Raw genomic sequence first — 18,979 nt, 5'->3', positions numbered from 1 at the left:
AGCAGATCCAGAGGTGAGGGGAGTTCAGGGGGGTCCCTTAGAATTTTGGAGATTCCAAATATCTAATGGGGGATCCCATTAGATTTGTGGAGAACCCCCTGGCAACCCAGGATCTCCCTGAACACGCTGACACTGCTCATGCACAGTGAGAAGGTTCAGAACCGGCACAGGCTCCCAGCTGTCACCCAGGCATCACCCAGGTACCCCCAAACCCTCCCGGGAACTCTCAACTGCCCCAGGACACCCCAACCTCCCCCAGAATCCTAAAAATATCCTTGGAACCCTCCAAAAAGTCTACAAAACTGCAAAACCACATACGGAGTCCCCAAAACTCTCTCAGGACATCAAAATTTCTACAGGACCTCCCAACATTGCCCCAGGATCATCTTGAGAAGGTTTATACCTGACATGGGATCCAATCTCTGTCACCAGCAGATACCCCAAAACAGCCTTGGAAGGCCCAATTCCACCCCCGGGATTGCCAAACACCCTCCTTTGCCGCCCCTGAAACCCCCCAAAAACCACCGTGACCCCAAACAGCCCCCGGACCCACAAACTCCCCCAGGAGCTGCTCAGGAAGGTTTATACCCAGCACAGGGCCCCCACTGCCATCACCTAGATACCCCCAAATCTCCCCGGGACCCCCAACACTCCCCAAGGCTCCGTTGCCAGAATCAAGGGGAGTGGTGTTGCCCTTTAATGGGGAGTTCTAGTGGGGTCCAATTTTATGGGGCTCTTCAAGCATTGATGGTAGAGAGAACCCCAAAACCCCACCCTGGGGAGCAAAACATCCCCTGAAGGGGCTTGTAGTGGGGGCCCCCCTAAAAACATCCCTTTAAGCCATCATGATCCCTCTTTAGGAGGGGCTTCTGGAGCTGCAGCCCCACAAACATCCTAAAACCCTTGGAATAAAACACTTGTAGTGATGGGATGCCCCAAAAAAACCTTAAAAAGAGAACAACTTGTCTTTAAAGGGGCCAGAATGCCCTTAAGCACCCTCAAAGAGGGACAGGATCCCATCCTCTGCTGGGGCCTCTCCGAGGCAGGAACGCTCCCCTTTGCTGCACTCGGGGGAGCCCTGAACAACGACGGGTCCTGGGCTGAGCCCCCCCACTCAGCCGGGGGTGAGGAGGAATCGGAGAGGGCTGGGACAAGACCGGGAATGCCACATGTTATACGGGAAAGGACTGTGAATGTGCACAGGGATTCGGAGAATGGACAGGGACCGGGAATGGACATGGAAATAGGAGGCAGACACTGGGAAGGATACTGGGAATGCAGACAGGGCCTAAGAATGGGACAAGGAATATGGGACACAACCAGGAATGGGGACAGGACCTGGGAATGAGGACAGGGCCTGAGAATGGGACTGGAAATAGGTGACAGGGACTGGAAATGATACAGGAAACAGGGAGAGAGAACAAGAATGGGAGCTGGAATACCAGAATGGGACAGGTAATTCAGGACTAAGACCACGAATGGGACAGTGCATGGAGAAAGACTAGGAATGGCACCAGGCATGGGAATGTGGGAACAGGGCAGGAAATAATACGGAAGCAGCAAGTGGAGAGAGAATATGGGCTGGGGATTAGGAAGAGGGGCTGCTGTCAGAAATGGCAAAACAGGAAAGGGACCGTGTTGGAGTCCATGTTTCCATGGATCCTCCGCAGAGAGTGAAAAGTACAGAGGTAGAATTAAAACCTTTAGAAAAATTAGAATATATAAAGCTTTAGATGTATAAAGTAGAAATATAACCCTCAGCTTTAAGTTTTACATGCCCTACGTCCTAGTTGTTAGTGTACAAGGACAGAGCTTTAGGCCTAGTGATATAGACACAACAAAAATAGAGTACTGTCTATAATTTTTAGTATGAATTTTATGTACAACAAGGTAGAACCTTATGCTAGTAAGATAGAGTTTTACGTTAATAGATATGCTATGTGCGTAGGTTTTGACGCTGTTTTTCGTAGTTTTACGAACTTTAGAATTGTACCTAGACTGGTTAGTGTGTAGATAAAGTATATGAATATGCATTTTGTAATTTGGGATAAAAAAGCCTCTGGGTTGGAAGTGAAGGTGTCGATTGATCAATCTGATCTATCGCTCCAACCTCCTCTTTCTGCAGCGTGAGGAAGGAGCCCTGCGAGGGAGCCCAATGGGATTCTAAAGGTACCATGTATTGTTGCCTGGGATCTGGGCCCTGGGGTCCCGTCCCTTCCCCCTGCGAGGGTTCGGGACCCCGGGACCCCTCCTTGCCCCTGCGATCCCGTCCCTTCTTTCCCCCTGCGACCCCCTTTCTGCCATCATGTCCCTGCGTTCAGGAACTCTGCCGAGTTCGGGATCTCCCATTGCCACTGCGGCCCTGCGTTCGGGAACTCTGCCGGGTTCGGGGCCCCTTTCTGTTGTTGTTATCCCCGCGGCCAGGACCCCTGTCTGGGATCTGTGATCTTGTGTTCCCTTTCTGTTATTGTGACCCCACGGTTGGAAAATCCTGTTTGGGGTCAGGAGATGGGAGTCTGATTTACCTAGAGGCTGTAATGTGAGATTTATGCTTCCTTATAGTCTTACTAGAGTTTTGCTTGTTAGGGATTCCATGCTTTGTTTGCTGTTTCATTAGAACTTTGTGTGTTAAGATTTCTATGCTTTGGTTATTGTTTTATTCAGACTTTGCTTGTTTATGTTTATAATTGGTTGTATTGTAAGGCCACTCTTAGGACTCTTGCACCTTCAGATACATGCTTTGTAAATAAATCACTCTGCTTAGATACTAAAATGCTGTAAGACCTTAGAGAGACTCTATACCCATATAATGACCTTGGCAGGACCGGGACTGGGAATATGGGAATGGGACAGGGAATAAAGCAATGGAAATCCAGGACCTGCAGCAGGACAGGGAATACGAGAAGGGGAAAAGGGCAGGGAATATGGGACTGGGAATATGTCAGTGGAAACCAGTCAGAGAACACGGCACAGGGAATGAGAGCAGGAATGGGATCAGGACTGGGATGGGAGAAGGATGGGACCAGGAGTGCGGTGACACAGGAATGGGCAGGGGTCAAGGGGAGTGATTACAGGGACAGGAGGATCCTAGACATGCGACACCAGGAAAAGGGACGAGAGGACATGGGGACAGTTCCAGGGCAGGGGGTCCTTGATCAGCTGGCCCAAAACCTCCACCACAACGTCCCCCACTACCCAGTGCAGCCGGAGCTGCTTGGCCTGGGGAGCCCAAAGCCAGGAGCAACCCCAAATTTCCTGCCACGAACTCACAACTCCCTCGCACCCGGCATCCCCCACATCCCCTAGAGGATCTCCGCATGTCCCTATCCAGGTGTTTGTTGAAAGTCTTTATTTTTATCCCGGTTTTGAAAAGATAAAGAGAAATAAGAAGAAAATCCAGGCCACGGGGAGCCAGGAGGATGTGGAGCCCCCAGCCAGGTGTCTTCCCAACATGGATCACCGGCACCACAGATCTCCAGGTCTCTGCCTACTGGGGGTCACTGGGGATTATCCAGGGTGGATCCTCCCATGCGGAATGGAGCTGGAGCATAGTACAAAGCTCTTCCAGCTGTTGGGACACTCGCAGAGCTTCCCTCAGTGTTGGCTCCGTTGGTGTCGGATCAAGTGAGAGCTCCTAGAGAAGAATTTCCCACACTGGGGACATTTGTAGGGCCTCTCCCCAGTGTGGATGTGCCGGTGGGTGACGAGGGCTGAATTTTGCTTGAAGCGCATCCCACAGTCAGGGCAGCGGAAGGGCCTCTCGTCTGTATGAATCTGCTGGTGCCTGAGGAGATCAGAGGAAGTCTGAAACCTCTTCTTACATTGGTCACACTCGTAGGGCCTCTCCCCGCTGTGGCTTCTCTGGTGGATAATCAGGTTGGAGCTGTTAAAGAAGCTCTTCCTACACTCCCCACATTCATAGGGCCGTTCCCCTGTGTGACTCCTCTGGTGGACAATCAGAGTCGATCTCGTCTGAAGCTCTTCCCACACTGGGGACACTCGTAGGGCCGCTCCCCAGTGTGGATACACTGGTGGGTGACAAGGTGGGAGTTTTGTTGGAACCCCATCCCGCAGTCAGGGCAGAGGAAGGGCCTCTTATCTGTGTGAATCTGCTGGTGCTTGAGGAGATTGGAGCTGCTCTGAAACCTCTTCCCACACTGGTCACACTTGTAGGGCCTCTCCCCGGTGTGAATCCTGTGGTGGACGTTCAGGTGAGACCTCTGGCTGAAGCTCTTCCCACACTCCCCACACTTGTAGGGCTGTTCTCCTGTGTGGTTCCTCTGGTGGATAATTAGGTTGTGGCTGTGTCTGAAGCTCTTCCCACACTGGGGACACTCGTAGGGGCGTGTGGGTGCGCTGGTGCCTGATGAGGTCGGTGTTTCGCTGGAAGCCCAACCCACAGTCAGGGCAGCGGAAGGGCCTCTCATCCGTGTGAATCTGCTGGTGCCGGAGGAGATGGGAGCTGGGCTGAAACCACTTCTTGCATTGGTCACACTCGTAGGGCCTCTCTCCAGTGTGGCTCCTCTGGTGTCTGATGAATGTGGCACTCTGGGTGAAGCTCTTCCCACACTCCCCACACTTGCAGGGCTTTTCCCCAGTGTGTTTCCTCTGGTGTTTGATCAGCTCAGATCTCCGCCTGAAGCTCTTCTCACATTTTGAGCACTTGTGGGGCTTCTCCCCATTCTGAAGCTGCTCAGGGACCACCAGCTCAGAGCTGCGACTGCCTCCCCGGCCCGGGGTGGATCTTTCCTGCTCGGAGCCCCGAGATCTGCATCTGCAGCCCCTCCTTGTGCGGCATCTCCGCAGCTTTTCCTCCCCGTTGCGCTCCTGTGCCATGGAGCCACTCACAGCGGCCTCTTCCACCAGCTGCTGCCGCGGGGATTTCTCCTCCTTGGGCTCCGTGCTCAGCTCCGTGCCTGGGGGAGGAAGGACCAGGAGAGGATGGGATTTGCCTCCGGGCCACAGGGAAGGGCAAGGAGATTCCCCCGCGCATCCCCGGCAGGACGGCATCGGCAGCGGGGTTGTGCTGCAGCCGGGGACCAGGCTGGGCTGCGAGATGGAGCAGCAGAGAGGGGCAAAGGGGCACTGACTTCCTCCTCACCTGCCTGCGCCTCCCGGGACATCTTCCTCTTCCTCGCCGCGCCCTCCTCCTCCTCCTCCTCCATCGGGCCGAGGTTTGCCAAAGGGAAATCCTGCTGTGGGGTAAAACAAGCGCTGAGCGCGTTGGGTTTGATGGTGCCGCTGCCGAAGTGCAGTTGCAGAAGTCAGCGCCCCTTTCAGCCACGGTGGGGCCCGGACCCCGCTCATCTCCGGGCTCTGCCCGCCGCTACCGGGCCATCGCCACGTGGGACCCGCCGAGATCCCTCCAGGGCCATCTCCGGCTCCGCTTCGGGCTCCTGCAAGATTCGAACACGCCCTGGGCCGCACAAAAACCCTCGCGGAGAGCCCCGCGATGGATTTGGGGCGAGCTATCCCTCCCCGCTCACCTGCGGGTTCCGGGGGGGGCGATGCTGCCGGAGCCGGGGGAGCTGCGGCCTGAGCGGGGGAACCGCGTGCTGCTGCTGCTGCCCCTCCTCTTCCTCCCGCCCCTCCTCTTCCTTTTCCTCCACTTCCATCCGTCCTGTTCCTCCCGCTCCTCCTCTTCCTCCCGCTCCTCTCTTTCTCTTTCCCTTTCCTCTTCCTCCTCCTCTGTCCCTCCTCTTCCTCCCGCTCCTTCTCCGCTCCCAGCCCGGCCCGGGCGGTGCCGACACCCAAAAGCAGCCGCCCTCTGCTCTCGGGGTGTTCCAAAGCGGCCCCGCCCCGTGCGGCACCGACAGCGATCCGGGGAGCAGCGGGCAGGAATCGGGAGCGCCTTCCCTCCCAGTCTGGCTCTTCCTGGGAGCACTGGGAGGGAACTGGGAGCAAACAGCGCCCGGACGGGGCTGCCGCCGGCGAGGGGCGGGGCCGACCCACAGGGCGTAGTTATGCAAATCTAGGAGCGATGGCGCGCTGTGATTGGTGGGCGGGAGCAGGGCGGGGTTTGCCCTCAGACGTGAGGGGAGTGGGATCCCGAGCGATGGCGGCGCCGTCCGGTGAGAGGGGACAGGGAGCGGGAATGGGGAGCGGGTATGGGGACAGGGAATGGGGACAGGGAAAGGGGACAGGGAGCGGGAATGGGGACAGGGAATGGGGACAGGGAATGGCAACAGGGCCTGGGCATGGTACCAGCACAAGGAATCGGACCGGGATTGGGAACAGGGATTTAGAATTGGGGAATGGGTATGAAAATAGGGAATGTCACCGAAATTGAACCTGTAATACAAGACAGGACAGGGAATGGGGACAGGCACCGGGAATAGGGACAGGGAACAGGGACAAGACTGGAAATGCCACAGGGAAAGGACCGTGAGTGTGGACAGGGATTTGGAGCATGGACAGGGACTGGGAATGGACATGGAAATAGGAGACAGGCACTGGGAAGGATACTGGGAATGGGGACAGGGCCCAAGAATGGGACAGGGAATACGGGACACAACCAGGAATGAGGACAGGACCTGGGAATGAGGACAGGGCCTGAGAATGGGACTGGAAATAGGTGACAGGGACTGAGAATGATACAGGGAATGGGGACAGCGAGCAGCAATGGGAACGGGAATACCGGAATGGGACAGGTAATTCGGGACTGAGACCAGGAATGGGACAGTGCATGGAGAAAGACCAGGAATGGGACCAGGCAGGGGAATGTGTGAATGAGACAGGAAATAATATGGGAACAGGAACTGGAGAGAGAATATGGTCGGGGATTAGGAAGAGGGGCTGCTGTCAGAAACAGGAATACAGGAGCAGGACTAGGAATGGGAATATGGGAACAGGACAGGGACAAACCCAATGGAAATCCAGGACCTGCAGTGTGACTAAGAATACGAGAACGGGAACAGGGCAGGGAATATGGGACTGGGAATTTGGGAACTGACACCAGACAGAGACTACAGGACAGGGAATGAGAGCGGGAAGGAGATGGGGACTGGGATGGGAGCACGGCAGGACCAGGAGTGGGGTGACATAGGAACAGGCAAGAGGAGTGACAGTGGGAAAAGGGAGATCCTGGAAAGGGGACACCAGGAACAGGGAGACAGTCCCAGGGCAGGGGGTCCTTGATCAGCTGCCCCAGAACCTCCACCAGGTTCTCCCAGCGCAGCTGGAGCTGCTCGGCCGGGGGATCCCAAAGCTCTGAGCTACACTCAACTCCCTTGCAACCATTATCCCCCACACCTCCGGAAGATCTGCTCATCTCCCCATAGAGGTCTTTGTTCAAAATCTTTATTTTCACCCTGGTTTTGGGTGTTTTAAAAAGACAAAGAGAAATGAAAAGACAATTGAGGCCACAGGGAGCCAGGAGGATGTGGAGCCCCCAGCCAGGTGTGTGCCCAACATGGATCACCGGGGCTCTGCCCACCGGGGGTCACTGGGGATCATCCAGGGGGGATCCTCCCATAGGGGATGGAGCTGGACCAGCGCATGAAGCTCTTCCTGCAGTCGGGGCACTCACAGGGGTTCCCTCAGTGCTGGCTTCGTTGGTGTTTGGTCATGTAAGATCTCCTGGTGAAGCTTTTCCCACACTGGGGACACTCGTAGGGCTTCTCCCCGGTGTGGCGCCTCTGGTGTTTGATAAGGCTGGAACTCTGGCTGAAGCTCTTCCCACACTGGGGACACTCGTAGGGCCTCTCCCCGGTGTGGATGCGACGGTGGTTGACAAGGGTGGAGTTTTGCTTGAAGCCCATTCTGCAGTCAGGGCAGCGGAAGGGCCTCTCATCCGTGTGAATACGCTGGTGCAGGAGGAGACTGGAGGTGGTGGGAAACCTCTTCTTGCACTGGTCACACTCGTAGGGCCTTTCCCCAGTGTGGATCATCTGGTGTGTGATCAGGGCAGGCCTCCGGATGAAGCTCTTCCCACACTCCCCACACTCGTAGGGGCGTTCTCCCGTGTGGATCCTCTGGTGACTGATCAGGGAAGAGCTGCTGGAGAAGCTCTTCCCACACTGCTCACACTCGTGGGGCTTTTTCCCGGTGTGGATGGGCCAGTGGCTGATGAGGTGGGCTTTTTGCCTGAAACCCATCCCGCACTTGGGGCAGCGGAAGGGCCTCTCATCCGTGTGAATGCGCTGGTGCTTGAGGAGCTGGGAGCTGGTGGGAAACCTCTTCTTGCATTGGTCACACTCATAGGGTTTTTCCCCGGTGTGGCTCCTCTGGTGTTCAGTCAGGGCAGAGCTGTGCCTGAAGCTCTTCCCACACTGGGGACACTCATAGGGCCTCTCCCCGGTGTGGATGTGCCGGTGCCTGATGAGGTGGGCTTTTTGCTTGAAGCCCATCCCGCAGTCAGGGCAGCGGAAGGGCCTCTCATCCGTGTGAATGCGCTGGTGCTTGAGGAGCTGGGAGCTGGTGAGAAACCTCTTCTTGCACTGGTCACACTCGTAGGGCTTCTCCCCGGTGTGGCTCCTCTGGTGTTTGATCAGCTGGCATCTCCACCTGAAGCTCATCCCACACTCCGAGCACTTGTGGGGCTTATCCCCATCCTGAGGCTGCTCAGGGTCCCCCAGCTCCGAGCTGCAGCCACCTCCTTGGCCCGGGGTGGATCTTTCCTGCTTGGAGCCCCGAGATCTGCGTTTGCAGCCCCTCCTTGTGCAGCATCTCCGCGGCTTTTCCTCCCCGTTGTGTTCCTGTGCCGCGGAGCCGCTCACAGCGGCCTCTTCCACGATGTTCTGCTGCTGGGATTTTTCCTCCCTGGGCTCCGTGCTCAGCTCCGTGCCTGGGGGAGGAAAGACCAAGAGAGATTGTGATTTGCCTCCGGGCCACAGGGAAGGGTAAGGAGATTCTCCTGCGCATCCCCAGCAGGACGGCATCGGCAGCGGGGTTGTCCTGCAGCCGGGGACCAGGCTGGGCTGCAAGATGGAGCAGCAGAGAGGGGCAAAGGGGCACTGACTTCCTCCTCACCTGCCTGCGCCTCCCGGGACATCTTCGTCTTCCTCGCCGCGCCCTCCTCCTCCTCCTCCATCGGGCCGAGGTTTGCCAAAGGGAAATCCTGCTGTGGGGTAAAACAAGCGCTGAGCGCGTTGGGTTTGATGGTGCCGCTGCCCAGGCGCGGCTGCAGAAGTCAGCGCCCCTTTCAGCCACGGTGGGGCCCGGACCCGGCTCATCTCCGGGCTCTGCCCGCCGCTACCGGGCTATCGCCACGTGGGACCCGCCGAGATCCCTCCAGGGCCATCTCTGGCTCCGCTTCGGGCTCCTGCAAGATCCGAACACGCCGTGGACCGCACAAAAACCCTCGCGGAGAGCCCCGCGATGGATTTGGGGCGAGCTATCCCTCCCCGCTCACCTGCGGGTTCCGGGGGGGGCGATGCTGCCGGAGCCGGGGGAGCTGCAGCCTGAGCAGGGGAACCGCGTGCTGCTGCTGCTACCCCTCCTCTTCCTCCCGCCCCTCCTCTTCCTTTTCCTCCACCTCTGTCCCTCCTTTTCTTGCTCCTCCTTTTCCTCCCGCTCCTTCTCCGCTCCCAGCCCGGCCCGGGCGGTGCCGACACCCAAAAGCAGCCGCGCTCTGCCCTGGGGGGGTTCCAAAGCGGCACCGGCAGCGATCCCGGGAGCAGCGGGCAGGAATCGGGAGCGCTTTCCCTCCCAGTCTGGCTCTTCCTGGGAGCACTGGGAGGGAACTGGGAGCAAACAGCGCCCGGACGGGGCTGCCGCCGGCGAGGGACGGGGCCGACCCACAGGGCGTAGTTATGCAAATCTAGGAGCGATGGCGCGCTGTGATTGGTGGGCGGGAGCAGGGCGGGGTTTGCCCTCAGACGTGAGGGGAGCGGGATCCGGAGCGATGGCGGCGGCGTCCGGTGAGAGGGGACGGGGAGCGGGAATGGGGACAGGGAATGAGGACAGGGAATAGGGACAGGGAATGGGGACAGGGAACGGGAATGGGGACAGGGAGCGGGAATGGGGACAGGGAATGGAGACTGGGAATGGGGACCGAGACCAGGAATAGGAATATGGGAAAGGGACAGGGAATATGCAAACAGCGGCCTCACAGAGAATATGGGATGAGGCTCAGAGGTCCAAAGTGCTCCATTAAACACATTTGGGGATGCGAGCTCTGCAGCTGGGCCTCCCCTGGGCTGCTGCGGCCCAGGGCCCAAAGGCTGGAGCTGCAGCCTTGCTCCTGTGCCAAGAACAGGAGGCTCCTGCAGGCCCGTGTCCCCTGCATGGCCCCAGCAGCAGGGAGGGCTGTGAGGCACAGCGGGTGCTGGCAGGAGGGGCTGCTGTGGCCAGCTGGGGCCTGTGAGAAATGCCCAAAGCCTTGTGCTGTGTGCAGCTGGGCAAGGGCGGCAGCAGGGCTGAAGGGTTCGTGTGCCACAGGCAGGGCGAGCTGGGGAGCCCTGAGGGTCCCATGGGAGACGCGGGAATGGGGACTGGGAATGGGGGCTGGGGACAGGGAATGAGAACTGGGAATGGGGACAGGGAATATGGAAACATCGGCCACGGGTTGGGGACTGGGAATGGGGAGATGGAATGGGGATAGATACACGTAATGGGAAGAGGGACAGGGAATGGGGACAGGGATCAGCAATATGAACCAGGAACAGGCACGGCACGGGAAATACCAGGCAGGGACTGGGGGTGATCCATGGAATGGGAACCGGAACCAAGAATGGGACAGGGAATACTGGACTGGGAGTGGGGCCAGGGATCAGAGATAATGGAGAAGGATATGGAAGTGGAACGTGCCTCGGAATGGGGACAGGGACCAGGAATGGAACTAGGAATGGGACTGGGAATGTGGACCAGGAATACTGAACATGGACTGGGAATGGGACCAGCAACACAGGAGGTGGACCTGGAATGGGATCGGGGAGAGGAATACGGAAACAGGACAGTGAATATGGAAACAGGAACTGGAGTGAAAATATGGAATGTGGATTCGAAAGGAGGGGTGGCAGTTGGAAATGGGAATATGGCAACAGGAGTGGGAATGGCAATATGGGAACAGGACAGGGAACATGGAAATGCGAGACCATCACTGGGACTGAGATTAGGAAAATGGGAAGAGTGCGGAAAATATGGGACTGGAAGTATGGAAACGGCATCCAGAGAATACGCAACAGAGACAGGGAATGAGACCGGGAATGGGATCAGGACTGGGATGGGAACAGGACAGGGTCAGGAATGGGGTGACACAGGAACGGGCAGGGGGCAAGCGAAGGGACAGCGAGGAGAGGGGGATCCTGGACAGGGGACACCGAAAACAGGGGGACAATCCCAGGGCAGGGGGCCCTTGATCAGCTGCCCCTGAACCTCCACCAGGGTCTGTGAGCACAGCCAGAGCTGCTCGGCCTGGGGAGCCCAAAGCCCTGAGCAACTCCTAATTTCCTGCCTGGAATGCTCAGCTCAATGAACGCTGCAACGTCCACATCCGCTGGAAGATCTCCCCGTGTCCCCATCAAGGTCTTTGTTCAAAATATTTATTTTTACCCCATTTTTGTGGGTTTTGAAAATACAAAGAGAAATGAAAAAGAAATCCAAGCCACAGGGAGCCAGGAGGATGTGGAGCCCCCAGCCAGGTATGTGCCCAACACGGATCACCGGCATCATTGACCACCGGGGCTCTGCCCACCGGGGGTCACTGGGGATCATCCAGGGTGGATCCTCCCATGGGGGATGGAGCTGGAGCAGCGCACAAAGCTCTTCCCGCACTCGGGGCATTCACAGAGCTTCCCTCAGTGCTGGCTTTGTTGGTGTTGGGTCAAGTAAGAGCTCCTGGAGAAGCTCTTCCCACACTGGGGACCCTTCTGGGGCCTCTCCCCTGTGTGGTTCCTCTGGTGGCAGATCAGATGGGAGCTCCTGATGGAGCTCTTCCCACACTCCCCACACTCTGGTGGACAATCAGGGAGGAGCTGTGGCTGAAGCTCTTCCCACACTGGGGACACTCGTAGGGCCTCTCCCCAGTGTGGATGCGCCGGTGCATGATGAAGATGCAGTTTCGCTTGAAGCCCATCCCACAGACGGAGCAGTGGAAAGGCCTCTCATCTCTGTGAATGCGCTGGTGGACGAGGAGACTGGATCTGGTCTGAAACCTCTTCTTGCATTGGTCACACTTGTAGGGCTTCTCTCTGGTGTAGCTCCTCTGGTGTTGCCTTCGATATGAGGCAATGGCGACCTGGTTCCAAAGAGCTAGCACGGTGACTCGACGTCCTCGAGTCACTCGACCATTGACAACGCATACACCAATATGGTGGACGGCAAATGGCGATTTATTAGGTTCCTACATGAGGTTATATAGTCTAAGGGGTCTTCACTACGTCAGAGGGGAAGGGAGGCTAAAGGTTAGTGGAAAACTACTGGGTTTGGAGGGGCTACATTGTTCTCAAAGTTAGTTACACACCTCAGAGGGTGAGGGGGAGGTTCCTGTCTTTCCGTTACAATCCCGAGATCTTCCGTGGCGCTAGGCCTTATCTTATCTGCTCACACACACTCTGGTGGATAATGAGGTTGGAGCTGTGGCTGAAGCTCTTTCCAAACTCCCCACACTCATAGGGTCGTTGCCCCATGTGGATTCTCCTGTGGCAGATCAGTTCAGATCTCCACCTGAAGCTCGTCTCATTTCGAGCACGTGTGGGGCTTCTCCCCTTCCTGAGGCTGCTCAGGGGCCCCTAGCTCTGAGCTCTGGCAACCTCTCCAGCCCAGAGTAGATCTTTCCTCATCAGATGCCTGAGATCTGCATGTGCAGCTCCTCCTTGTGCGGGATCTCTGGGGATTTTCCTCCTCGTTGGATTCCTGCACCGTGGAGCCGCTCAAAACAGCCTCTCCCACCAGCTGCTGCCACAGGGATTTGTCCTCCCTGGGCTCCGTGCTCAGCTCAGTCTCTGGCGAAGGAAGGATGAGGAGAGGATGGGATTTGCCTCCAGGCCACAGGGAAGGGCAAGGAGATCCCCCTGTGCATCCCCGGCAGGACGGTATCAGCAGCGGGGTTGTCCTGCAGCCGGGGGCCAGGCTGGGCTGGGAGATGGAGCAGGAGAGAGGGGCAAAGGGGCACTGGCTTCCTCCTCACCTGCCTGCGGCTCCCAGGACATCTTCCTCTTCCTCGTGGCCCCCTCCTCCTCCATCGAGTCAAGGTTTGGGAATATGAAATCCTGGTTTGGGGGGTGTTATAAACATAGATGGTTAATTCATGTTCTTATGATAAATTAGAAATTTATAAAGTTATATAATGTGATATCAGGTAGAAGTTTATGTTTTAAGAGACTTTACAGCAGACAGTGAAACTGACAGCCCTGAGACTGCTGGCACCTCCATTCATAAGAGAACAAAGGGATTTTCCAGGAAAGCCTGCAGCTGCCCAAGCACCAGGGAGGGGACCCCGGAGATAAGCTGGCACCAGCAACTCACACCTTAGATGCCAGCTTCACAGACCATCAAGTCACACCACTCGTCAACTATAAAGATCTATTGAAATTAGACATTAACATTTGAACTGGGAAAAAGAACTCTTTTTGCTTGGTCGAAGCAACTCCCAGATTTGTATAGTTAGTAGAGAAACAATGGGGAATATGAAGAAATATTGCTGAGGGCAGAATAAAGTGTATAAGAACCAAGCCCCAAACCGGGCTAATTTGTGAACCGTTGGGGGAGATAGCAGGCTGCCAGACCCTGTATCTCACAGTTCACCCTTGACATTTCGTGGGAAAACTCTGTCAAGTTTCTCCACTGTTAGTGGGTTATCGAAATTCTGTGATTTGATTTTTTATTAATAAACCAAATTATTATTTCAAATTGGAATATCTGATTGGCATTTATAACAACTATGGTGCCCAACGTGGGGCCAGTTTTGGAAAAATCTGCGGACTCCCATATCTGACTGGGAGGTGCCTCGCCGTAAAAAGCGTCCCGGCAGATCGGGATAAGTTCAGCAGAACCTACTGGCTAAACTAACCCAAAATTACCACAACAGCGGAGGGGTAAAATAGGACAAGCTAGCTTGGGTGGGCTCGGGAACTCAGCACGGAAGGTTCCCTGGTAACCGTGGCTTTAGTTCACTCATAAAAATCTACGTGCACGAAGAATCCACACAAGAAAACCGGATCGTAAGTATTGCGAGGTTGAGTGGGGGTGACCTAGCGAATGAGAAAGTGTGTGTGAGTATGTGTGTGTGAAAGAGACGTGATATTATCATGAAGCGAGAGCGGACCTCAAGATCGCGTTTCCGTCGTCCCGCGAGGGTCGCGGCCGATCGAAAGGGAAGCGAGTGGGTTTGCGAAATTTGTGTGAGTGTCTCCCGACGGGGAGGTTGATGGTCACCGGGAGTCTGGAAGGAAAGGAGACGTCCCTTGGGAGTTCAGGGAAGAGTAAGCCTTCTTGACTGCGACCGTAGGGTCCAGTAATTTTTTCGGTGGCGGTAGTTGAGCCCGCTGTTAAACGAACCTCCCCAGATCGATCCTCTGGCGGACAACTAGGTTAATGGCACCGAGGTCGGAAAAGACCCGGGATTTAATTTTTGTGTAAACCCATCGTAACTTCTGAGCCACGGGAAGGATGGGGTCGAATCCTGAGGATTCTATAAGAAAAAAACCCCCGCGGGAGCTGCTCTGGAAATACCCCGGAAAAGTCCGCTGGGAGAAATATTGCAGGGATAGCAACAATGCCCAATTAGGAGATGGGCATCTAAACAACATATGATTAATCTGTGTATGAATGTTTAGGGATCGAAGGAAATAGAGAAACTTGTGATTTGGCTGATATTTGGTACATTTGATTCATGGACTTGTCAGGCTTTGTGTAAGTATGTAAGGAATAAGGAATTGAGAGAAGTAGATGAGTCAGAATATGTACTATTGAGGATTGGCAAAAAAAGAGGCTTGCAGGAATTATTAAGGGAAGCTCAAAGGTGTATATGTGGCAAAAGACGCAGGCACGGGTGTTGGTAAGCGGCCGTGCAGGAGATCCGGAGTGGGGATCCGCCCCTGGGACCTGAGTGTTTGGGGAGGAAGAGTGGCACTGGGGAGAGATCGGGACAGTCACCCCTGAGTCGGGAGAAGGTGTGTGGATATGGGGAAGCTCTTCGGTGTTTTTTTTTTTTGCTGTGGGAAAAGGAGAAAAATTGGAGGAATTAACGTGTGTCTTGTTGTGATACTGGGTACGGGTGAAACTGTATTCTAACAAAAGGGAAATACTGGATAAGTTGGACTAAGGGAAAAGCCTCTCTCGCGGCTCGGTGGCTAAAAGCGCTGTCTTCCAACCCCGCCTCCTCATCCGTCTCTTCGGTGACGGTGACATCATCCAAGACCATGCGGAACCACGAGCTCCGCGGCCGCCCCCCCTCCTCTCACCCGAGGGGATTCCCGAGAGGAATCCCAGTCCCTGTTTCAGGTTCCGACATCGAACCCCGGCCACCGACGCCAAATTACAGGGAGAAGGGAAGAAAAGGTAAGAAAAAGGAAGGGAGAAGGAATAATTTAGAGAATTATACACCAGGTAGAGCATAGACTGAGACCTAGATCCCCGAGGACGATAATTGTTTCAGCGGCGGGAGTAATCCGAGAAAATTTAAAAGGAATCTCGCTAACTCTTTGGTAATGGTAGATCTTTTTCGGGCTGGGCACTTTTTAGAAGTTCCATAGGAATTGTGTAGGTATCTTTAGGTGGAGTTTCTCAGTCTCTTCTTCGTTAACATGAGAAAGGAAACAAACCCCCCCAGTGAAGTAAGTACGGTTGCTAGGAGACAGAAACAGCAGGGTGGTTTTTTGTTTTTTTTTCTTCTCTGCAGTTAAGGGACAGACGGCAATCCTCTGTCCAAGGACAATCCAAGACAGGAGAGTGGGGGCCCAAAAATGAGAACAATATAGTGAGAATGAATTAAAGATTGGGAAAAAAGAATCAAAACTAAAACTGAGTTGCTAGAAAGGGCATTAGTGTTTTCTTTTTGCTAAGTATTTTGTGAATGTGTCTATTTTTGCCATGATCAGACGGGAAATTTAAAAAAGGGTTTTTCTCCGTTTTTTTTCTCTTTCTCCTTTTACTTCTTTCTTTTTTTCTGCCTCTGAGTTAATTAGATAAAAGAAGGTGCAGAGTGCTTGAATAAAGAAGTTAGGAAACTAGTATAAATAACATAAGATTTTTGGTTTTAAGCAGTTCACAGCGGTTAAATTACTGAATTTTTGGGCTTGGAAAAATAGGGCAAGGTCAGATTGGTTTTTTTGATACGAGAAAACACTTTTGAAATTAGGTATGAAAGCTTACCTTATAGAAAGAAAGCTGCATTTCTGTGTAAAAGGTGTCCACGTGTCTAGTGAGGTTTTTGTTTTGCCATAACATAGGTTTTAGTACGTGAATCGTAGGTTCGAGAGGATGGCTACTGTTTGAAAATCAAGTGCTGTTCAGATTAAAAATGCTTGCTACAATCAGGAGGTTAGAAAAGATATGTGATTTAGAGTTAAGATCAAAAGTGGTAGCCAGGTCATTAGCTAAGACTTAAAGTGTTGGTTTTTTCTTTCTTTCTTCTTTTCCCCTTTCCTTCCTATAGAGTATTAACCTCTGTAGAGGGGAACAGAGTTTGAAGATTTTCCCAGGCCACATCTGGCATGAGAGATTTCTATTTGGTTGAACTAGCTGTGATTTTTCTATAATCTTTACCTTTGTATGTATTGTTTGATAGAGACAGGGATTTTTTTATAGGAGATAACTGATGTTATCCCTTTTGGTGTTGTGTTTTTTTGGTTTGTCCCCGAGTTTGGAGGATGCAGGCCACAGAGTTGTTCTAGTGCTTGCATTTCAGAATGGTGAATAGTTGCATAGATTTATTTCTTTCTTATTGTTTGTCAGCTGAAGAATGGCTAAGGTGTAGATTAACTTCTGTGATATTCCTCAGGAGATGTTGTGTTCTCTGAATGTTGTTAGCAGTACAGGCAGGAAGAAAATTTGTACTAAAAATAACTGATATGAGAAGACATTTGTATTTGGAAAATGCAACAGAAAAAAAAAAAAGACTGGTTGTCTGGGTTTCAATGTTATACACTGAAAGTATCATTCAATTAGTTATTAATTTGATTTCTAAAGGAAGAAGTGATTTAAATTAGACTAGTTTAGATTTGAAGGCAAATGGTTGGTCGAAGTAAAAGCTAATTATGTAAAATCTCTTTATGACATACAGTAGTACCTATGTACTAGAAACTGTATTGGGAATCTGTATTAGAAAAGGCTGTACCTTCAGTAAGGTTACTGCTCCAAAGCCCCTTGTTTGTATCCTGAGAGATGTTCTGTGAGTGGTGAAGGAATAGGTTCTGTTCTTTGTGGTATCAGGTTTTTTGTGTGCCTTGTTTTTTTCATTTTTAGTGTCTTGTCGGGGTACTCCCCCGGGATTGTAGGAGAAGTTTTAAGATTTTTTCTTAAGAACAGGTGTTGTCTAGGGTTATTCTTCATAGAATTATACTGCTCACTGATTGTTTAGTTCAGCGAGTTAGGAAGGTCACTCCAGCTGCCACAGCAAGATTGCATCTTGCCACACTGAAATAGGGATCAGCAACCGATCTTGCAAGTGAGAAATAGTTTATAGGCAGATCTGCACAGTTAGCTGATGGAACTGCCCTAGTATATTCCCTGGGAATTCCAGCTTTGCATAGATAGAGTTTCTACCCAGGAGTAGGCAGGGGCCAAGAACCCGGTAGGTTTCAGAATTATTAAGATCCGGTTAGCCAAAGATGGTTCACACGTTTAACAAATTGTAGCTGTTGCCTTGAAAGTAAGAGAAGCAGAGAGAGTAATTTTCAATGCCCCTCACGATGTGAGGAGTATATGGCAACCAAAACGCAAATGATTAGTTGTTACAGTGTAAGACAATTCAGGTGGATTCCCCCAGTTGGAGCTCCTTGCTGCTGCGGCTTGAGGCCCTGGCCGGTTTCTGGTGGGGGGGGCAGGGAGGGAAATTGCCCTGGGGCAGTGAAATTGCAGGCCAAGGTGAGACGTGTTAGTATTAGACTAACAGCAGAGCTGACAAGGTAGAATAGTAGGTGTGGCTGAAGAAAAGTGAGAAGCTGTGGTCAGGGCAAGTGTTTTTTTTTTAGAAACAGAATGAGAATTGGCCAAAGCTAAAAATACTTTTAAAATTAGAGATAGAAGATGGCTCAGTTGTTTCACTAAAATTTGCTTTCTTCTTTTAGCTACATTTAAAATTATAGATAGAAGATGGCTCAATTGTTTCACTAAAATTTGCTTTCTTCTTTTAGCTACATTTAAAATTAGAGATAGAAGATGGCTCAATTGTTTCACTAGAATTTGCTTTCTTCTTTTGGCTATGTGGCTCTGAAAATGGACTGAATAGGGATCTGAAATGAGAACTGGTAGTAAAGTTAGGTGGTAGTAGTGCAAGCTCATCACACTGGAACTGCAGAAACTAAATAAGAATGTGGGTAACCTTAACAACTAATCGTTCTGGAAACTGCTGTGATTACTTAGTTTTGCAAGAAGTCAGACCTCATGAGTATTTGTCAGTATAATTACTCACCCTGAATGTGTTAAGTTGGATTCTGGAAATAAGCTTGAATTGTTTGTACCTTTCTATGACTTTTTACTAAGGATTTTCTTTAAAAGAATGAAACCTGTGTTAATGCTGTAGGGTTTGGAATCGTCTTATTGCTTGTGGTCCACTTGCTGTGTGCTCAGTGGATAGTGTCAAAAGTATAAGTGGAACTTAGGAGGAACTGTTTGTCTATTTTAGTATACACCTTGCTTAATAGGAGGTAGAATTCTTTTTGTTAATTTTATTTTTACAGGATGAAAGAAGATTCTTGAATTTAACATTGAATAATTTAAAATCTAGATAGAGAATGGAATCATTCATACATGAAAGAAAGATTTTGAGTTGTATGAAGAATTGTGTAGTGAATAGTTTTGTAACTGTTTTGGTATAAAAATGATAGATGACTTAGGAACTAGCAAAAACCCATTAAAATTATTCAGATTGTCTGGA

The 18,979-nt window shown here is 52.4% G+C and overlaps 1 protein-coding gene and 1 pseudogene across 2 annotated transcripts; both read right to left on the bottom strand.

Annotated features, from left to right (window-relative positions):
- Window positions 1-2,839: 2,839 nt before the first annotated feature.
- Window positions 2,840-5,987, bottom strand: LOC134563078 (zinc finger protein 436-like; annotated as a pseudogene).
- A 1,349-nt stretch (window positions 5,988-7,336) lies between these two features.
- LOC134563084 (zinc finger protein 664-like) lies at window positions 7,337-9,752 on the bottom strand. 2 transcript variants are annotated; one of them, XM_063420881.1, is made up of 3 exons: window positions 9,353-9,752; window positions 8,971-9,061; window positions 7,337-8,785 (listed from the first exon to the last, which is right to left on the bottom strand). In XM_063420881.1, exons 2-3 carry the CDS (start codon window positions 9,029-9,031, stop codon window positions 7,539-7,541), a joined length of 1,308 nt encoding a protein of 435 aa, XP_063276951.1. In that variant the 5' UTR covers window positions 9,032-9,061; window positions 9,353-9,752; the 3' UTR covers window positions 7,337-7,538. The 2 variants fall into 2 exon arrangements, with proteins under 2 accessions (XP_063276951.1, XP_063276952.1); XM_063420882.1 differs by having other exon boundaries at window positions 8,971-9,058.
- Window positions 9,753-18,979: the final 9,227 nt, after the last annotated feature.

Source organism: Prinia subflava, chromosome 33 (assembly GCF_021018805.1).
Source record: "Prinia subflava isolate CZ2003 ecotype Zambia chromosome 33, Cam_Psub_1.2, whole genome shotgun sequence".
Taxonomy (NCBI): domain Eukaryota; kingdom Metazoa; phylum Chordata; class Aves; order Passeriformes; family Cisticolidae; genus Prinia; species Prinia subflava.
Note: the sequence above shows the minus strand (reverse complement) of the source record. Positions and strands in the feature narration are given on the sequence as shown.